Here is a 21,654-nt window from a genome sequence, read left to right as displayed (position 1 = left end):
TTCAGCTATTCATAGTACAGTTTATTATTAGTCCAGAAGGACATGAAAGTCACATGAGAGAATAACAACATAAGGTACTAAAAAAAGGAAAAAGAAAATGGAGGAACTCAAGTGACTATAAATTAATTATCTTTTTTTTCCTGTGGTATCCCAGCTTGGATCCTTGGGAGGTCAAGGGCAGGATCTTTTTAAGTGTATTTTCAATAGCTCCACATTGCCGACAGATGCAATAGACAGTCATTTGTAATACAGCTTGTAATGTGTGAAGTTGTGGTGCTGTCTGTGGGTTCTGGAGCTCTTGGCCCCTCCTTCCCGAGGAGCAGCGTGGCTGGCATGGGAGAACCTGGGGCTGTTTGAGGTGGAGCCTCCGGAAGGGCACAACGAGGGGTTGTGGTTGTACACTGCGTGGCCGTGGATCTCCAGCTGAGGATCACGGGGGGAGCTCTTCCCATGTCAGTAAGCACTTGACATGAGCTCAGCTCACTAGACTCATATACACACACTATGAACTTTGATAGAAGTGAAACAGATTTTTCCTGTTTTTATACTTCAGTCCAAAACTGTATTTGAGTAGAATATTAATAATTTGGAAGAGTCTGCTTAGGGGTTTTTACTGCATTAGGTGTTCAGGAGAAACTGATTTAAAGAGAGGATTTGGGAGTATAATCTAAAAGGGACACTTAGAAAAATCACTGTGATTAGGAGATACGGACCATAGAAGGCAAGTGGTAGAATATTTAGTGAGCAAGTATGCAGAAGGAGCTGGACAGAGAGGATAATTCTACCGTGGCAGGTAGGAATAGAGTAGGTGATGAAAAAGGTGTTTGCCTGCTCTGATGGAACCATGGGTTCCTGGCAGGACACGCAGGGGGTGTTTCCCATCCTGGTCTTTGTGTGAGTTGTGTTTTGATCTGCTTGATGAAAATGAGGTGCCGTTTCTCTAGCAAACTCAGCATTCAGGTTGTTTTTTTAAGCTGCAGTTCATCCTGCTTGGGACTGCGATGAACATAGTGGTCTTGCACTTCTGCAGGAAAGACAGTAGCACATACCCAGCCCAAAGCTGTGGTCTGCACTAGCTCTGGTTATGTGCTTTCAGAAAGGTCAGCGTGGTTCTGCCTGAAGTTTGAGTGCCTTGAAACATAGGAAACTAAAAGTTAAGGAAATAAAACCTCTTTTTGATTGGCCAAGTAACTGTTGACGTGAAGGTTTCTTTAATAAGATTGCTGAGCTATGACGTAAGATCAAGGTAAAGTACCAAAAAGCTGCAGGAGGAGCTTAAATGTCTTAAAAACGGAAAAGGAGAGCAAGGTGGAGCAAAGGTCCTAAGGAGAGGCTGGTGGTTGGTCTCTGTGCTTGAGCATAAAAATGTTAGAAAAAGAAAGTCTCTCTTGTCCGCACCTCCAAAGCGCTCTGATGTAAATAAGAGCTTGCTGCATCATTTACTGTGAGTGAAGAGCTTTGGCTTTGGAGAGTAGATCCAACACTTAAAGACAGTGAGTGTCCTGCTGGCTTTCCTTGACACGCTCTTGCACTCTCATCACTAATAGTGGTTGCCTTTTCCTTGCGCACACAAAGCGTCTGTCAACACTGCTTTTAGAAGACAGCCCACCACTTTGCACCCTTGGACAGGAGATGAGATTCAGTCTTGTGGGGGTGGCACTTTTCAGATGGTGCTTTGCCACATTCTGCTGCCTGGTTCCGAGGGTGGTGGGTGACCTCGCAGTCATGCTGCCATCACTGGGACTTGCCATTTCTGACCTTTGTTGGATTTAGCAGGTACTGTGCCCAGGTACTGCATGAGGTAGCATTTCTTGCTTCTCCAGGTAGGGAAATAAAAACAGGATAACACGTTACGCTGTTCTTGAAATGGCCATGGAGGCTTTCAGTGCAGCACTAAGGAATTCTTTGTCTTTTGAGACTTTGTACAAAGTGTTTTTCCTGCCACCTTTCACAGGTCTCTCAGAGGTGGGTTTCCAGGGCTGTCGTGGTCCTTTCCCAGCCCTGCGCACCAGCTGCGGTTGCTTTTTGCCAGACGCGGTGCTGGTCGGCAGTGCAGAGGAGCAGGCGAGGGGACGGCTGCGCTTGGCTTTCACTGTGCGCTTGTTGGGTGCAAGAGTTGCACTGAGCATGGCATACGTTCTGCTCTGTGCTTCTCTTCTGTGAGTAAATAATTCAGCTTCTCTGACCTCTTTCTCCCCTTTTTCCTTTATGCAGTGGGCGGAGAGATCCCCCTGGACATGCGGTTAGGTGGTGGACAGCTGGTGTCTGAGGAGCTCATGAACTTGGGTGAGAGTTTCACGCAAACGAACGACCCATCGCTGAAGCTCTTCCAGTGTGCTGTGTGCAACAAGTTCACTACAGACAATTTGGACATGCTGGGCCTCCACATGAACGTGGAACGAAGCCTCCCCGAAGACGAGTGGAAGGCGGTGATGGGGGACTCGTACCAGTGCAAGCTGTGCCGCTACAACACGCAGCTCAAGGCGAACTTCCAGCTCCACTGTAAGACGGACAAGCACGTACAGAAATACCAGCTGGTAGCGCATATCAAGGAGGGTGGCAAGGCCAACGAGTGGAGGCTGAAGTGCGTGGCCATTGGGAATCCAGTACATCTGAAATGCAATGCGTGTGACTACTACACCAACAGTCTAGAGAAGCTGCGTCTTCACACGGTGAACTCAAGGCACGAGGCCAGCCTGAAGCTCTATAAGGTAAGGGTTGGCTTTGCTTCATCTTCCTTCGTTGCCCAGGTGCTGGAACAAGGGAAAATCTGTTTTGAACTGCAGTGGATTGTGATCCTTTGGAGATCAGCTGCTCAGCTCTCCAGCAGGACCCAGTCTCTCCTGGCAGTGCAACTCCTCAGCCTGCGTTCTGGGAGCAACCGTGGCTGTTAGAGCCTTGGGCCAACGGGTGTTCATGTCAAGGTGCTCCAGTGGGGGCTTGGGTGTCCTATAGCGCTGCATATACGTGGTACTTCTGCACAAAATTTCAACAGTTGCTGCTGAAAACGTTGTGTAAGGTAGTATTTGCCATGCTTTTGTTGTCTCTTTTCTGTAAGGCGGTTTGTTAACCCGGACGGGATTCTTCATGAGCACTCAAAGGTTTGTGCTGTTGTCGAAAGCGTGTCCGTCCTGGCGTGGAGGGGGACGGAGGCAGAGGCAGCTGGTGCGCTGCTCTGGTGCTCTGTGCCCCATGGTGCCACATCTGTAAGGAAAGTGTTACTGGAGGCTGGAGAAGGGAGAAGGCTGGAAGAGGAGCCCGTGTGTGTGTACTTGACTGTGGATATGGACACGCTGTATCTGGAAGTGTTTCAGGTTTTTGTCCACTGCAGTATTTGCACTGTGACTGCCATCTTGTTTCCTTTAGTCTTTTTTTAAATTATTTTTCCCCCTCATTTTGTCTTTTGATAATCTTGATAACCATCTTCTCTTTTCTCACTTCTTTTTCTCATTCGCAACCCCCTCCCCTCGCTGACCTGAGCCCTGTGGGCTGTAACCCAAGAGGAGCTCCGGATACAGTAAATAGTCCTTTCACTCGTGCAGCAGAATTGCTCCAGACGTTTCTATTGATTTTCACTGGACTTAAAGCTTCACCTTTTTCTCTAATCATCCCATAATGGCTTTAGTATGAACAATCAGGTACGAATTGCCATAAATCTAAGCAGCAGCGTACCGTCCATTGACATGTGCTATCCCACTCATTGTCTTCTCATTTCTCTCAGGGTTTTTTTAATATTCTTTCTGTCCTCATCCTTTTCTTCCTGCTTTCCCTGAAACATGGTGATATTTTTTTTAAATATAAGTTTACATACACACAGACTGTATTTTGTGCTTAATTATTTATTTGAATGTTTTTCTTTGTGTAATGTGAATTTAAAACATGACATTAAACTGTACAGTAGCCCGTCCACATCACAGTGCAGACACACTAGATTGCAAAACTCCCGGATTTTTCCCTAGGAATGAGCAGTTCCAGCAAATTCAGAGTGGAAAGGGACAGCGGGAGCATCATAGGAGGTTTGCCTTGAACTGTGGTTGTTGGACCCGCCTGGAGTCGATGGGAAGCTGCCCAGAGGAGCAATATGGATCTGCTGAACTCGCTGCTGAGGCCAAGGCTGCTGAGCCCGTTGCTCTTACCATCGTCAGCTGGGATCCAGCCTAACGCAGCACAGTCTGGCTCTAAAAATGGTCAGGTCTACACAGGAGCCTCTGCTCTCAGATGTGCAGGAGACCTGAGAGAGTAAAATCAACTGGAAACTGAGGGCAGGGGAGTCCCAGGGAGACTTTAAAAAGCCAGCTGGGAAACTGAATCTCCTCTGCCTGTGGAATTCAGTTTGGGGCATGAAAGAATTCGCTGAAAGCTCTGTTATGTGTTTTAACACATAATATTGTTCTCTTAAATAGATATTGCAAAGGTTTAAAAATTCTTTATCTAGATCCTTCATCTACAGTGGTTTCTGTTGGGAAAGAAGCAGTCAGCACTGGAATTCTCTCCTCTGAGGGAAAGTGGGGCAGGGGGAAGTGAAAAACACTCCACCAGAGTCAGGCTGGGAACAACTGTAGGTGCTTGTAGTGAAGGTTCCTGAAATGCTTCTTCAGACAGGCCAAGAGGAATGGTCAGTTTTCGGGTTCATCGGGGGCCAGGGTGGTTTTCAGGACTCTTACAGCCCTGCGTCACTTCTGAGGTGAAAGCAGTGAGAGACCAGATGGAGAGCAACACACCTCAGTCGCGCAGCCTGTGGTGTGGTACATATATTAGCTTTCTTGTGTGCCTATATAGAGTCTGTAGCAGGGGACAGCGGGTAGCTGGATCGGCAGAGCGGGAGCTGGGGTTGGACTCACGGACAGCCCGTCGGTGGATGGAGCGGCCCCGGTGCGGCTCCTGGCGCTGAGCGGCCCTGTCTGCGCTCCGGAGATGTGGGGGAGTTCACAGAACGGCTGCTCTTCTCTCAGGCCTTGGTGTGGTCTGCAGTAAATTGAGATTGATTGGATGTTATTTTTCCTCTTGCTAATGTAATCCATTAGCCTGGCACATGCATAATCAGTTTAGAGCACAGTTAACTGGATGTAATCGAGTTCTTCCCTGCCTGCTGGAGAAAATCCTCTCCAGATGCTGCTGGGTGAGGGCGCGCACTAGGCTTATCACACACAATCCTCCTTTTTCTGCTTTCTGCCGTTTTCCTTTTAAATCACATGTTGTTGGCTGCTTGCATTGCCCAAGAGCCACTTCTGTTAGTGCTACTTGCTGCCAAAAAGTGTGATCTGGAGGCACTGTTAGCCTGCAGCGGGTGAACCTTTTAGTCTCCTCCTGCAATGCTTCCAGAGCCCAAGGAGAAGGTCTGGGCTGCTGCTGCCATCTTCGTCCTGCCGTTGCAATAGCTGGTGTCAGGCCTCTTCCCGGGGCAGGGTCCTTGCTTACGACAAGAAACTGGAAGGTCTGATAATCTTTCCTCTATTCTTATCTTCTCCCTGAGTCCCTACTGTCCCCCTAAAATCCTGCGACTAAATTGGAAATCCTGTCATTTATCCTGCGCTTGCCGGGGCAGCGCGGTGCTCGTGCCTCTCACCATGACTGCGCATCCCCTGGGTGCAGCTCTGGTGGGTTCTGTGTTCTGATAAATGACCCAGAAAGCAAAAGAACCATCATAAAGGTGTGTGATTAAGTTTTTGAGGTGGGTGTACTGGCTCACGGTAGCTGCTGGGTTTGAAGAGCCTTCATCTCCTGGCTGGGACAGCCTGACGAATGTGGTGAGACTGGTGGCTGGAAGCGGAGAGGCAGAGACTGTACGGACTCTTGACAAGTGCAGGCAGACGGAAACAGAAGCCAAGAGCTGTCTCCTCATGACCGAGGAGGACTAGAGCAGACTCAAAGCAGAGCAGCGTTCCCCACATCTGGAAGAGGTCGGGCGTCTCTTGCACAGGTGGAATTTCCAGAAGGAATTAATCTGCTCAGGCAAGAGCCAGGTTTGGACGTTTCCTACAACTTCCTGAAAATCCCCAGTTCAAAACCTGCGACTCAGAAGAAGTTTAAACAAAGAACTACTGAAGAAACGTACTGCCGACCAGACTGCCAAATGAGTGCGTTCAATGAGTTCATTCAGTGTCTTCCTTTTCAGTTTTTCCGAGTGCTGAGTTAACTTTTTTAGGGAATAGGGAGTCTGAAGAAGAGGGTTTGGGTTACTTGATGACCTGCATAGAGGTTCTTTGTTAACTGGGAGATGCAGGCTGTGCAGGAAAAAAATGACCCCTTAATATCAGTACTGGAGATACTAGCAGTGATGAAACTCTGTGGCTCTCTGCTGACCTGGAAAGAAGTGAAGATGACCTGTAGAAAGGAAAACAGGAGGTGCGGCTGTAACCCAGCAGCCTGTGGCTCGTCCTGCCTCTTCACTGGCACAGCAGGAGTTTGAGCGCCTCGTGAGTGGGAAGGCTGAGCTGGAGGGACTGCGGGGATGTGTTGCTGTGCTGGGGTTTGGGAGCCAAGCTTTATGGTTCCAGTTAAGTACAAACACAAGACAGACTGAAACCAAAAGCACATGTTCTGTGCAGTGTTAATTGAAGAGCTGTGGTGGGGCTGTGCGTCTGAAATGAAGATTCTGATCCAACAGGCAGTTGAGAAAACTGGTGGAAAGGAAGGAAACCCCAGGGACGCTGCGGTGGGAGGGTGACAGAGGAGTTGGGGTGACTGGGCATTAACTTGACTCCACTAAAATATCATCGAATTCCCAGCAGTGATTTAGATCACGTGGTTAAGAAGATGGGACAAGGCTGGATCACCAGGTACTGGACCAGGATGGTGGCCGCGACGTCCAAGGGGAAATTTGGCAGCTTGCAATGTAGAAAGTGCTGGAGGAGACTGTTCAGCTGCCGCTCTGCACATGGGGTAAATGTCACGGCAGCATGTGCTGCAGTGACCAGACCGCTGGAGACTCAAGTGTCAACTGGAGGAAGCTTGTTGGAAAATCCCAAAAAAGTTTTAATCCCAGATCATGCATGGAGTATTGTATGAGATGTAGCTACTGAATGATAGTGATAATGCATTCAAATTCAGTGTCCTTCCATAATATAGTAGAAACAGGCAAAAAGAGCATTTACCATAATAGTGTCTAGATTTGAAGTTAAAACTACGTGAGCTACTGTTAGAGAAATTAAAAGGGTGTGATGTGTGCAGGTCACAGAGGATTTCCTTAAAACCACATTAGGCGCTCATATTAAATGTATACTACTCATGAGAAAAAGCTGAAAATGGGTGGGGGGATAGCATACCAAAGTCCACAGACAGTCCAACATGATTAAATAGGAAAGTATTTCAAGGGGAGACAGAAAAAGGAAAAGGGAAGAAGGAGCACAGCATGAGGAGGGGAGGAGGAGTGAATTCTCGCCCATGTTTCAGAGAACTGCAGGGTAAACTGCAGAGGCGTCTTGGGCGGAGGTGCTAGGGACAGAACCGAGACCGGAGGGTTCTGCAGGAACCTGTGCCTCCGGTGAGACAGTTGTGGCAGTGCTGTGTGCCAGAAACTGCAGAGCATGAAGTCAGCAGATGGATAGAAGCAGTAGCAAGCAGAGTCCGAGCAGGCGTATGGGTGAGAAGGGCGCCCGTCCCTTCAGAGCAGGGCAGCCTGGGCAGGGCTGGCTCGGCGCTTCCTAGAGGTCGGTCGGTCGGTCTGTCCTCTGTCACAAGACGGGACCGCAGTCCTTGCCGGTGAGCGGCAGTGGTGCCGTCACCGCAGGACCAGCCCGGCCCGGCGAGTCACCGGCGTGATTCAGCTCTGAAATACCCAAATGACTTAGCGTAGGTGAAAGGAAGTGCGGTTGGGTTTTGATTTTTGTCAAAAACTTCTTTCGCTCTCTGCCTTTTAAGGTTCTTAGGGTAAAGTTGCCCACAAAGAGTCTGTTGTGCTTGTTACAGAGGATTTAGAGCTGTATTAACCTTTGATTTACTCAATCTCTGCCTTCTGTGTGTTTTGGGTTTATTTTTGCAAGCTTATCTTTTGAACTACACATGCAGCGTCAGAGCTCTGACTTACACTCATGAGTAACACAAATTGTGCCAGAATCCTGTTTAAATTATGGAGTATAAGGGAATTTTAGCTGATTTCCTACGACGTCTGAAGTTAAAATTCCAACAGCAGCTTCACAAGTGAAATACCCGTTTAAGTCTCCCCACAAAGTCATTTTTAAAGCTGGTCTCCAAAACCTTTAATTCAAATCTGCCATCCTCTAGTCTTGGATAAACTCATAATGAAAGATAAGCTTAGGAAGTGAAGCATGCTTAAATCTGGAATGAACTTTGAGGCCTGCTGAACTCCCAGCCAGAGCAGCTGTGTGAGCTCCAGCCTGGCCTGGACTGAGCCCGTGTGTGTTGGGCTGAGCTCAGCCCAGCCCTGGGACGGGGTTGCTCGCCCGGACCCTCCACACCCCCAAGCTCTGTTCTGCCTCCTTCCGCCTTCCAGAAATTCAAGCAGCACTTTGCTTCTACACAAAACTGCTTTTCACAGTACAGTCAATTAAAGGAGGAATGAACCCTCACGATCTGGTTCTACTTTTGCATCCTGTTGGGTTTGCCAAGTATTTTAATACAAAAACCACTCACTATCCGTTTAACCCTTTCAGAAACCTCCCTCTTGGGACTGCGCCTTTCTCTGAGTGACAGATTGCTCCAGCCACATCACCCTGGCATAGAAGTAGGTTTTTACCTTCCTTTAGGTATAATATTTGATGATGAAGTATGTTAGAATAGGATCAAAAACCACTTTGTCTGTACTGCTTTTTTAAAGGGTTGAAATCAAAACTATTGAGAATACACAGCACTGCTTGCTATATGTTTTATTTATGGTCTTCAGTCACTTAGATTTTTCTTTCAACGGTTTTCCCCTAAGTACTGAGCCACGTGCAACCAACAGCCTGGTGAAGAAACCACCCTGTGAAAGCAACTTGAATAACAATTGAGGGAGCGAGTGATCTTGGCAGCAGGAGCCAGGAGTTGGCCAAAGCATCTCACCAAAGCCTTCTGTCAAACAGGACTTCCAGTTCAAAATATTGGTGAGAATTGGTTAAAAACAAACAAACAAAACCCAAACGAGGGAAGGACACCTTGCGAGGCTTTGTCCTCGTGTGCCGAAAGGGGCAGTTTGTCCCAGCTCTGTCGCGGTCCCGGGCTGGGGGTGGCAGGGCTGACACCGGGGTGTCTTGAGCTGTCCTGGACCTCAACTCTTGTCTTGCAAAGCGTCACTATTTTAATGAGGTGGCAGCAGTGGGAATGTTGTGCGACATTTTCTCACGTATGATGCCAGTTTTGTCTGTGTTTACGGTTCATTTTTTTTATCTCACTATTTCTGGAATATGTGATGTGTATTTAAATTTCAAAGCAGGAATTTCTGCCATTTTAGATGATGCTTGTACAAACTGTCAGGGTGAGCACAGGTGGTTATGGTCCTTGCCCCAATGTTGGGCCATGAACAGAAGCTCTAGCAGGTCGTGCTGTAGTGGTGTAAGCTCAGGGACCTGCTGTTCCTCCTGTCCCAATGTGCTGGGTTGGTGTGCTGCAGGGGAGCTGGAGGGTGAGAGTGCGCTGGAGATGCTGGTCTGGATCCAGAAGACCTTCATTTGTTCTCTGGGTGATGGGCTGGTGTGAGCACGGGCTGGCACAGAGCTTTGTGTGTCCACCTGCTCTCTGCTGGCAGACCTGGTGCTGCAGCCGGAGATCCTGTCAGGAGAGCTGGCCTGAGATTTGTTCTGACAGGTAACGGGCCTGTTTGTCAGGGGTGTTATCCTGATGTGTTTGTCAGAGGTCTCATACTGATGCTCTTGCAACCACGTGGTGTGTGTAGTTGGAGACAAGCGGTGGGACTGAGCTGGCCCGGGTGGAGCAGCGGGCTGAGCTTTGGGGACAGTTCTGCGGGGTGGAGTTGCAGTGCTGGGCTTGTAAGTCCTGCTGGAGCCTGTGCCTGAGTGGGTCCCCTGCCTGACGGCCCTCTGCTCCCATCTGGGTGCCCGTGTTCCTCTTCACGTGCCTGCAAGTCCTGGGAGATGCTCTTAGTTCCTTTGCGTGGTTGGGGTGGGTCAGCCTTTCAGTGCCGCGGGATCAGTCCTGGCCAGGTGACAGCAGTGTAGCTGCTGGCTCTTTGAAGATGAGCTTATTAAATAATGGATGGCTGTTCATTACTATCCATCTCTGGCAGCGGGTTGATTTGCAAGCTGGGAAGGAGGCCATAAGGTGCTTTCCCCACCCTGTTCCGTGTGACATGTTGGGCTGTGTTAATGCAACCAGGTTACAAGGCGCGTTTGTCATCTTCTCTCCCGAGATAACTGAGCTGTTCCTGAATAAATTTTGTAACAGTTAAACTCCCAAAATAATTGTACTGTGGAAGTGGCATAGGAGGTTCTATGTTTGGTATCTCTTAGGGAATTCGTTAAATTACAATAAATAATGTATGCACAATACATAACTTATTACCGTAATGTTCTTTTGGTCCTACTTGCCAGTCCTAAGAATTCTGGCCTTGCACTGTAATGTGTGCAATCAAGTTCTGCAACTCAAATTAGGCAATAAGTCACACTTGTGCAACAGGTTCTTTGGAAGTTGTGCCTTTGGGTACAGTTGGACAAGCTCCGGTAAACCTCATTGCCGCTCTTTGAAGATCCTTGTCTCCGGGTTACGTTGTCTGTGTGCCAAGGCTGCTGCCCACGCCGCGGAGCTGCGGGCAGGGCGCCGAACCCAACCACTGCCGGAGCGCAGCCCTGGCCCCGAGCTGCACCATCTTCAATGCCACCGCTGCCTGGTAGGTGAATATTTGTGTGAAACCTGAGAGGTGCCAGTTGTTCCCTGGCTGCAGACACTGTGCTGGGGTGTGCACGAGGAGCAGATCCCGGCTCACGTGGCTCTGGCAGGGGCTTGGCATGTCTGTGCAGAGCAAAGATGATGAGCTTTGGTGTCAGTTGACTTTTGGTAGTGCTGTATCATCGTTCTCTAAAACTGCCTTCCTACTACCATATTTTGAACCTTCCCATGAGCTGTGAGGAATTGAATCTGGCTGTTGTGGCACAACAGGGAAAAGCTGCTGGGATCAGCTTGCAGTACAAACACTTGCTTAGGCACCAGCTTGATTTATGTTGGAGCTGCCGTACAGCTCCATTGTTAAACTACTTTTTTTCCTGACACCAGAAATGAATGCCCTGATTGCTTCCTTCCCTCTTTTGCTCTGCGTTTAAAGCAGGGTGGTCGTTTTCTAAGAAGGTACCTTTGTGTGTCTGTTGAATCATCAGTGCAGTCAGTTAATCCCAGGATCCTGGTTTCCTCATTGTCCCAAGCATCAGCTGGGGTTGTTGGTGCCCAGCAGAGCCGCTGTGGTGATGCAGGTCCTAGTGCAGCCGCTGCTCTGCCGTGTGGCTCCTGGAGCCTCCTCGGCTCCCCCGGCAGTTCAGGCGCAGTGGGGAGGTGGTGTGGGAAGCAGAGGCCAGGATTCTCTGATCTAATTGGGCAGAATGTAAAAATTTAGATTTTATCCCTTCCTCTCGTCCCGTGCTTGCAGGTACAGAATTTGCAGGGTTGATGCCTGTGACTTGTGTGGGTTTCACCACGTTCATGTGACTGTTCAGGTCCTCTGACTTGCTGCCGCGTAATTCCCTCCAGCTGCCCGGTGGCCTTGGGACTGTTCGGCCTCTCTTGGAACAGGCATCACAGTCCTGTCCCACCCACTCCTGGTTCTCAGGCTTGCAGAGGGATGGTTACAAAGAAAATCACCTGGGGAAGTTTCAGGCAGTGGTAACAAAGCCTATCTCCACAGAGGGGAGGCTAATTACACAGCTAATTAATCCAACAGATGTCACTTTAAATGCCTGTTTCTTTGTGATTCTGTTGCACACATCATGCTGGTTAAACAGACTTCATGGACCCTGTTCAGAATGCCAGCACGGGCTGCAGGAGCTGCAGGTTGGACGAACAGAGTCCTGCAGAGCCCAGCCTGGACTGTGCTGCGAACCGATGGCACTTGGAGACAAAAACCCTTTAATAGTTACGCATGGTTTAAAACCCCTGAAATAGCATACGCGAGTGCCGAAGCGGTTGCTTACGTTCCTGCTGTACGTAGGGAGGCGAGGCAGAGGCATCGGGGAGCGGAGACCCTGTCCTGCTGCCAGGGAGCGCGGCTGGGCCGAGGAGAAGGGAATTTGGAGAGCTGAGCCGTGGGGGGAGGCTGGCGGTTCCACCCAGGCTGCTGGGGGTCCCGAAGCCGCTGTCTGATGTGAAGTGGTCCCTGCAGTTCCTGCAGCCAGCTCCTCCTGTGCTGTGGGGAGGGTTCCCCTGGGCTGGCTGCACTGAGAAAAATGAGCCTTTTTCCAACATCTCCAGCAAGTGTTTGCTTGTGAGGGCATGGACATGTCCTGCTTGTCTCCCAGGAGAAGGGAGCAGTTCCCTGTCCTTGTGCAGAGCTGGTCCCTTGCTGCAGGTCACTGTGTGACAGCTTTCATCACCTCTGCTGAGACTGCCCTGTTTCTGGCTGGTGCTGCATGGGACTGCCAGCCTGGGGCCACCTGTAATGACACAGTGCTGGTGGCTTTGTTCCGAGGCGCTCCTGTATTTTCTGCCCTTTGTGCTGTTCTGTGGGCTGGTAACATTAAGGCAAGGCGTGAATGCCACAGCGACGTGTCCATCACCCCAGGCACCCTGCCCTTGTGTGAACATCCAGGTTTGAGTTTGTTGGTTTTTGGGTGTGTGCTCTGCTGGCTGCTTGGCATTTTATTTCATTTCCATAGTAGTGGAGTCAGAGGGCTCCAGGCTTCTTACTGGGCAGATGCCTCCTGGGGACAGGAGGCCTGGACAGTGCTGAGCAGAGCTGGACTGCAGCGCTGTGCCCAGCGGGGGTGCTGCGGTGGGGAGCGTCACCCCGGAGCTCTGGATGTGATGCACGAGACAGTCCTGGGGACGGCAGGTTGAGCTGGCCGGTGTGACAGAGGCGGGAGAGACACAGGCAAGGGCGAAGAGCATCTTTCTTGGGGTCTTAATGTTATCGGTAAATCACAGTTGGCGCACTTGATTCAGCATAATGGATGTGCTCTCATTTCCCACAGCTGATGAGGATTATATCAGCTTGGTTTAACAGTCTCATTTTCTGCTCCCAATGCACACTTGTTTTAATGCGTTTCAGTTAATGAGGTAGAAGAGAGAATGAGGTGTTACTGTTTATGTACAGACAGCAAGTCTGTGCAGGGGACTCTGGAGTCCACGCGGTCCCTTCCCATTGCTCTCAAAGGGACAGCATTAGCTGGCATTTATAGAAAATTTATTGGCTGTGGTTTATCTAGGTAAAATTTTTCCCAGTGGTGCATAATTCTCTCTCATGCTTTCCTTATGCATTATTGCAGCTACAAGACATGTCGCCAGCAGCCTGTCTGTGGGCAGGGGACGTCAGCGAGCTGAGCTGGCCCAGATGTCATGTCTCACAGCACAGCACAATATATTTGATATGGGAAAAGCTGCTGTGATCTACCTGCGGTAAAAAGTTCATGTGTGCCCTAGAGTAATTTACAGCTAGGGCACTTGGTACCTTGATTGTTTCTCTGCAATGGTGTTTGCAGGCCCTGGGGGTCGGGGCGTGCAGGCAGGTTTGCCAGCCAGTGCCCGCAGAGCTGGCCGCTCACGCTGTCTCCTCCCCAGAAGGTGTGGGGTGCGGCAGCGGACCTCCCATGCCCTAACCAGAGGGACTCACCTTCCTGAAAAACAGGTTGTCCTGGTGCTGATGGCAAATATTTGCTGTGGGGTGGGCTGAAGCTGTGTTTCTCCCAGCAGCATCCCATCTCACTGCTGGTGGGAAGTGCCTATAAATAGTTAACACTGTTATCTAATTGCTGGCCGAGTGCCAGTTGCTGGCATCGCTTGCCTGACAGCGCGCCTGGAAGGCCCTGCACATTGTACCACGTTTGAAGGTAAAGCTGCTGTTGGTTTAAGCGGGAATTAAACAATTACCACGTCTTAGTTCTCCCCACCTTCGGTGGATTGACTCTATAAATTGTCAGCCTGTTGACATTTTAATGTGAATTATGTCATATGGTATCCCCTTTGATTTCAACATGCCTCAGTTTGTAAATACATGAGCCTCTCAAAGGGCTGTGGTTAGCACACATGCAGGAGGCCTCGGGGTTTTTGGTGGGGAAGGAGCAGAGCGCTCGCCTCTCGGCAGCAGCGTGCCTGGCACAGCATCCCGGCTGCACCGCTGGAGCTCCAGCACCCACAACGGTGGCCGTGTTGGGGGCTCTAAGTGCCTGCGGGGCTGGCAGAGCCCCTACCCAGGCACTCGCCAGGGGTCCTGGGGCGTCCCCAGCCTCCTGCGTTTGGGGTCCCTGTGCCCGGGGCGAGAGCTGCTGCCTCTGCGAGGGCTGAGGGCTGGTTCCTCTCCCAGCGCTGGTGTCCCCGTGCCAGCTGCAGAGACCAGGGCAGCGCTGGTGCCCTGTGAAGACTCCATGCTTGCCTGCACTCCTGCCGGCGGCTGCTGCTGGGGTGCAGATCGGCTCCTCGGTCAGGAGCAAACAGGAGGGTGCTGGTAGGGCAGGTGCTGCACTGTCACACTGAGACGTTTTGGGGCTGGATGTAGCTAGAAGCAGGGAACAGTGAAGGGGTGGAAGGAAGGACTTGTGTGGGTGAGGGGGTTAAGACAGGATCACATCAAATGCCCACATAGTGCCTGGCTGTGGCAAAGCCTCTGGGTGCCAGCTGGGTCACACCCCAGGTGGGGAGGTCCTGTCCCCTTGTCTGGGTTCCTGCTGGGTCCTTGCAGCCCTGTCCAAGTCCAGGTGTCCTCCTGTGCAACCGAGAAACTCCTAATTCAGTGGGTCTCGACTTCTTGGATCAGCCATTTTTAATTTTTTTTTGAAACTGGCTCAGAGAGGCATTGTAGCCTTCACATGTGTGTCGGGGAAAGGAGGATCATTAGGCAGGGTAAGCAGCGAGTGAGGAATAGCTGGGAGCGATCCCGAGGTGGCTAATGCCTTCCTCCCTTCAGGTATGAGTTGCATCCTCTTCAGCAAAAAGCCTGAGGGTGTCCTCATGTGAGAACTGCTGATGTAAATTGTGACCCCCACAGTGTTTGCGGGGCTGTTTTGTAACTCCAGGAATGCTGGGTATGGGTGCATCGCGTTAGGACCACGGTTCTACCTGTGTGGGTGGTGGTGGAGTGTCCCTGCCTGTGGCGTCTGCTGATGAGCCGGACCGATGTGTGCAGGAGGGCTCTGGAGTGGGCAGTTGTGCCTCTTGAGCACCAGCTGCCTTGGTGGAAATGGAGCAGACGCTGGTACATGTGCTCTGCTCCATATCCCTTGGAGACCAGCTGTCCCAGAGCTGGTTCTTGAACATACTGGGACCATAGTGGGGGATGTTTAAAGACTCAGGTGTCCTTGCGTTGATGGTGTTTTCCATGTCATGGGCTCTGCGTTCCAGGCCGCTCCTGTCTGCCTCTGCACGTTTCCTGTGGTCCCACTGTGTAGAAACCCTGCTCTGATTGCTTCCACACCTCCTTGGGTTTGGCTTCCCTGGGTTTTCTGGTGTGTGCTCTGCATTACTCAGATAGACCTGTTAAAATGTCTGACTCTGTGCTGGGCAGGTGGATTAGCGAGACACGAAACTCGCATACTGGCCTCTTGAAAGCAAACGCTAACCCTGAGCAAGTGTCTTTGCAAAGCAGTTAATCCTACACAGTCACAGAAATAGGAGTCTCAGGACTACTGGAATAAATGGAGTTACACTGGCATCTTCAGAAATAGGATTTAGAAATCAGTCACCTCTTCACACCTCTCTGCCACGGGTGGACACTGCTCCCAAAACAGATCTTGCTGCTTCCATTTTATTTCTGAATTACAGTAGTCAGTAAGTAGTCTTAATACTGATTAGTGCTGCCTTTATAGTATCTATCATTTACACTGTGTGTGTCTCTACGGACTTTACCTTGTGGATTGCAGATCCCGAATTGCTAAAACCAATAAATATCGTGACTGGTTTTTCCCAAGAGCTTCTGTACCTGGATATGCCAAGTACAAGTAGGTGCAGATACACTTGAACAAAGGGAGCACCGAAGAACAGAGACATTTGTCATCTCCGGTTTTATTCTGTTGGCTTCAGTGTACTTCTGCAAGCTCCATATTTTCCATTTTTGTAGTCTGTCTTGGAGAGAATAGCTGCAACTAATATTTGGAATAATTCTGGTCTCTTGTAGATCTCTCTACAGAAGTATACTATAATTGAATTAGGTTTTAGATACACATTGGACATTTTACACAAACATTAGCATCAGCGTTACAGCTGCACTGAAAGGAAGCACTGTATGAACTCGGGAACTTGGTGCTTCACGTTCTGTAGGAATCTGAGCAGGTCCAGGCCCTGACTCCCCCTTGCTGTCCTGGGGCCTCCGCTCACACCAGAGCTGCTCAGTGGTGTGGGCCATGGAGCCATTGCCTGGATTTACATGCACAGTTCTTGAGACACATTAGTGTCCATTCAGTTCATGGAAGCCCTCACAACTATCTTAAACACAGAAAATATCAGACTTAAGGTTGCCTTAATTCAGCCCTTTGTGTGCAGGCATTATTATAGTTTTTAATTATAAGTATTTCCATACATATTTTTCCAGTAGGATTCTTACCTCATTCTGTGAATGAGTAATTATTCTGTTTCTTTTTATCTTCCTCTTTCATTACATTGCCCCAGGCTTTGTCTAATACAATCCAAAGCTTTCACTGAATGAAGAATTATTTATTTTCTCATGGGCATTTCTGTGGTGCTCTGTGTTCTGTTTGTGTGTTTCACAGACACTTAATGAACTTACTTTCACAGCGCTTGCCTGAATGAGGCGGTGCTGCTGACCCTCTGTTTGGGGTACCTGATGCGCAGCAGCACCACACGGGGGCTGTGTCATGGTCCTGCCCTGCTGGGCACCCGCCCGCTCTGCTGGGAGGGCTGCCCGGCCCTGGGCTCGCTCTGCTGGTTTGCAGTTCATCTTTGGGACTCAAGAAATACTATACATCTCCTATTTCCTCTTAGATTCTCTGTCGTACTAGTTCACTGCACCTTCCTTTGTTTCCCCCCCCTCCCATATAACGTGCTCTTGGAAATCCTTGCGTTATCTGCATCTTCGACTATCACAGCTACACCACCACCGCCGTCCAGCTTTCCTTTTATTGTAGCAGCTCTTAACATGCCCCAGAGCGTGGACGGTGCCTTGTCTTAGTCCAGGACTCATCTGTGTCCTGGGCTGACCCCGTAAGCCCAGCTCAACCGGGGCACTGCATAAGGAGAAGGCCGATCCGGGTGGGATGCTGGAGAACGTTGATCCTGGTGGGATGCCAGAGCACGCAGCTGAGCAGAGGCCAGTGCTGGTCCTGGTGACCTGCCCGATGAGCAGGTACCACTGTCTGTCGCAGCAAGTGGAGATTGGGAAGGGCTGGTGGTTTCGTGTCCGGGGGTATGCGTTTCTGTGCTGCAGGGATGCCGTGGCAAGGCAGGAGCACAGAGTTTGGGCTTTCGTTGGCCGTGGTTGCACAGAGTCCTCTAGCTGACTGGAAAAAGTGGAAAGTATTTCTCACAAATATTTCTGTGCGAGGACTGTGGGTGAAGGATGAGCTTGGTCTCTTCTTCCTAAATGTGTCCTTGTTGGCTTCTGTGAGGGGAGGTTGTGTCATCCATCTCTTTGATATTGATATCCTTCGATTTATGGAGAGGATTAAAAAATTGTCTTGTGTATTGTTGTTATTGTACAGTTATCTGTTGGGATTCAATGTGGTACATTGCTGTAGGAAGTTATAAAGAAGCTATATGAAAACAAGGAAATCTTCAGTCTATCATAGCACTTGCAACTTCTCTAGAGAGAGATGAAACAATAAATACTGGGTAAGGGAAGTTGATCTGTGTCTGTAGTATTTTATTAAATAATGTGAACTCAGTGTGGTTTTTGGAGGCTGGTTCAATTTCCCACATGGTTTTATGGAGCATTATTACAGTGTTCCTTGCTGCACGTGGGCTGGCCGGAGCTCAGGAAGCTGCCTGTGCCACCTGTCCCATGCTACCCGTCCTGCCTGTGGGCAGCAGTGCTGCCATCCTGCCCATCCCTGCTGCGCCTCGGGGGCACCGGTGTCCCAGCCTGTTGTGCGGGCTCCAGTGCGGTCACTGGGGCACCGGGGCCCAGGCAGAGTTAGAGGGGCTGTGGGGGGCTCGCTGTGGGGGCAGGGGCTCATCCACCCTCTCGCTGCCACCGCTCTCCAGGCCACGTCCCTCTCAGTGGGGTGTCCTGATGCCACTGACAAGTGCCTCTCGGCCTTGGTTAGCAGTCAGGAGCTCAGCGCATGCGAAACGTCCTGGGTCTTTTCTTTCAGAGAGCAGCAGTTTCTTTTCCAAGAGACTTAATATGGAGGAAAAAAACCACCGTTTTAATTTAAATTCTTAAAGCAGGCTCCACATGTACAGAAAGTGTTTGGGGCAGTTGTTTTAAGCTGAGCTGGCATTAACACCAGCAGACCAGCGTGTTGTGTGCTGTGCGGTGAATACACGGATCCTTGGAGATCCTTGCAGCATAACATGTGGATCATTGCTGTCGCTGGTGAAGGACATCAGCTGTATGGGTAGTCCTGCGATTGCTCTGTGTTACGGAGAACCTTTTTCAATCACTCAACAGCCATATAATTACAATATGGACAACAGATTTTTATCTTGCTGTCTTTTCAGGTTCCCTCCAGCCCTTTTTATTACAGAACTTGCCTTTTATCCAGCGATTTTCCATATTCATGGGCTGCTCTACTACACCAGTGTGTTCACAGCTTAACAACTCACACTGAACTTATAATTTTCAAGTATTTATACAAAATACATTGAAAAATGACTGGGTAGTGGGATCATTGAGCCTGCTGTTGGTTACTGTCCTGCCTTCCCATTCAGCTGATCTTTTCCCGTTCCTTTTCCTACGCTGGCAAGGCTAAGGCTCCTGGAACTGCCCAGCTCTTGGCTGTGCGCAGGCTGCCAGGCCTGACCTCCTCCTCTGTGCCGCTGCTGAGTCACAGCAACAACGTTCCCATGGTTTTGTAACTTCATCCTGTTGCTGTCCATAGGGTGCTTTGCAGGCACTACTTTTAAAACCAAAGCACGGCTTTCAGGTGGTGTTTCCGTGGGGTGCCAGGAGCGTCCCCGTCCCTCACGGGGCTGCCCTGCGCCCCGTGCCCGCAGCAGCGTGCGAGGTGGAGGGCAGCGCTTTTCACAGCAGCTGATAGGAAATGGGCTCTCCGTTGTGCTTTTGGTTTTAGCATTATAATTAGCAGGATCGGTACACACACTCCTGTATTAATCTCTTTGTATAGCAGCGCTTATGCCTGTGCCTCCTTGGGGAGAGCTGTGAAGATTTGGGGTATCTGGAGAGTTCTCTGAAGTTGCAGTTGCCCAAGAGCAGATCGGTGTGACTGCAGCTCCTGCAGCACGGTGGTGGAAGAGAAAGTTCCAGGGCTGCAGTGAGACCTTTGTCTTTTCTCCCGTTCTCAGCTGCCCAGCAAACCCATAGCGCAGCATCCAGCTGTACAAAGGGCTACCCGTGTGCTACCAGAGTTATTAAGGCTGACACAGATGGAGGATGGCACCTCTGGCTGCCACCTCCAGTTGGAACGTCCTGTGTGTCCTTCCTGGGCCTGGCACAACTGGGCCAGCGCCGGCTGGACCGTGCACTTGGCTCTTCCTCGAGCGCGCGGGAGGAATCTTAGTGATGCTCTGGCCCTGCCAGGGGTCCCACCCCGATTGTCACCTTTGGGGACCTCTTCTAACAGATGATTAATTAGTACTTTCAGGTCTCTTGCACAATTAAAAGTGTAGGGGAAGTGTGAATGCAAGTTCAACCGTTGTTGGCTCTTGTTTTCTTTTAGTCTTTGTCATTTTTTGCCCAGTGACCCTGGGGGACAGTGAATGTGTGGGGCTGCTGCTCATCGCAGTCTGCATAAACAATGTCCTCGTTAGGAGCTGGCTGAGCAAGGCCCGTGGAGAAGTTGGCTGCAGAGCCCGGCACAAGCTGGGGCTGTTGCCTCCCTCTGGGCTTTAGCCCCTCCTCATTAAGCAGGTCTGGGCTATTGATTGGGAGCTTGTGTTTGGAAGAGTCTTACTTACTCCATGCATTATCTTGACAGATTGATCAGACCTGATTGAGAACCTCTTAAAGGAACGAACAGCTGTAATGGGAAAGTTGGACTCTGTCATCCGTTAGGATGATTCTGGGAGCAAGAAGAACGGGGCTGACATCTTGGAGCAATTGTATTTACAATTAACATGGCTGAAAACGATTGCCTCTATTGATCCCCCCTTCCTGCAATTACAGCCTCATTGTTTACATTCCAGCACTTCGGTTATAAAAAGGAAATTCAATAATTATTGCATTATTTAAAGTTAAAGTGCCACAGAGTTTGCTGGCTACGCTTGCTGGTTGATTTAACGTTCAGTAAAATCCATGCTGAGCTCTCCATCTTTAGGCTGAGCAATATTTGTCTGTTAATGAGACTTCAAGGGCTGGTGGAGCAAACCCAGTTTGCTGGGTGGCTTTTGGGGTCGTTTATGGGTTTCAGCATGGCAAGCACCAGCCTCCCAGCCACTGCCTGACTGGGACCATGGTGACGGCTCCTCGTCCGTGCTGCCAGGTGATCAGCTCTTAGGTGGAGCTGCCCAGCACTTTGGTGCCTCACACGTTGTTACTGACCTTTCCCGGGCTGACAGGTCTCTACTCGGGTACCTGCCTGCTGCTGCCGGGCTCCTTTTTCAGAAAGTCCTTGGCCTTGCTTCCCTGACAGCGTTGCGGTCGGGGGCTCACGGTGGGATGGTCGGGGACCCAATGCAGCCCTGTGTGGTTTTGCTCAGCAGCTCTGTCCCTGCCTGGGCCATACAGGGTCTGCATCAGCCCCATCACTGGACCAAGGGCATTCGCTTGGCTCCAGGCAGGGTTGCAGGGCACAGAAAATACAGATGTAGGAGGAGAGAGTGTAGACATTGGCTATTAATCGGGGCAATTGGTCCTGTTCTTGAGCCTTTCCATGGGACTCAGAGACTTGCCTCAAGCATTGCAGCCTCTTTGGCAGGAGGGAGTGCTACATATCCAGCCTTTTGGAAAGAAAAGTAAAGATCAGAAACCAAAAAGTAAATCAAAATCCAGATTTGTTGAGTGAAGTCTCCTCGTCCTGATCTTGTGATGGTGATTTTGAGGGCTTGGGTGACACTGAGGAGGCCGGAGCAGTGATGCTCACCCTTAGGCTGTTGCAGTTACCAACTGCAGAAACTGGTGGGCATGTGTGTCTGAACTCCACGGTGCAACCTGTGCAGTGAGTGGTTACACCAGGAGCCGGGGAGGGGTTGGTAACGCTGCTCCTTCAGAAGCAGCAGACAACTGCAGCATGTTGGAACATGGAATAGTGTGAGTTCATCTTTTGAACTTGCTGTACGGAGGATGGATTTTTTTCCTCCTTTCAGACCATCAGGGCTGGGGTCAGCTATGAATGCTACAGCCCGCGTGAGCTCCCGCCGTGTCCCGTGTGCTCCTGCCGTGTCCCACGTCTCCAGCAGCTCCAGGAAATTCCAGCCAGGGCTGCAGGTGTGAAAGCAGAGCAAGACGGATGGGCCAGCTCTGACTTTTATGGAGTAGTTGGAACAGACGGGGAT

The 21,654-nt window shown here is 50.2% G+C and overlaps 1 protein-coding gene across 5 annotated transcripts in view; it reads left to right on the top strand.

The window, feature by feature from the left end:
* ZFHX3 (zinc finger homeobox 3) overlaps positions 1 to 21,654 on the top strand; it is a 547,783-nt gene that overhangs the window by 456,073 nt on the left and 70,056 nt on the right. For all 5 annotated transcript variants that reach the window (XM_071814502.1, XM_065847943.2, XM_065847947.2 and 2 more), the window contains one exon: positions 2,215 to 2,711. In XM_071814502.1, the coding sequence (XP_071670603.1) occupies positions 2,215 to 2,711 (497 nt within the window). The remainder of the gene's footprint in view (positions 1 to 2,214; positions 2,712 to 21,654) is intronic.

Source organism: Patagioenas fasciata, chromosome 13, assembly GCF_037038585.1.
Source record: "Patagioenas fasciata isolate bPatFas1 chromosome 13, bPatFas1.hap1, whole genome shotgun sequence".
Classification (NCBI taxonomy): domain Eukaryota; kingdom Metazoa; phylum Chordata; class Aves; order Columbiformes; family Columbidae; genus Patagioenas; species Patagioenas fasciata.
This window is presented reverse-complemented; position numbering and strand designations above follow the sequence as displayed.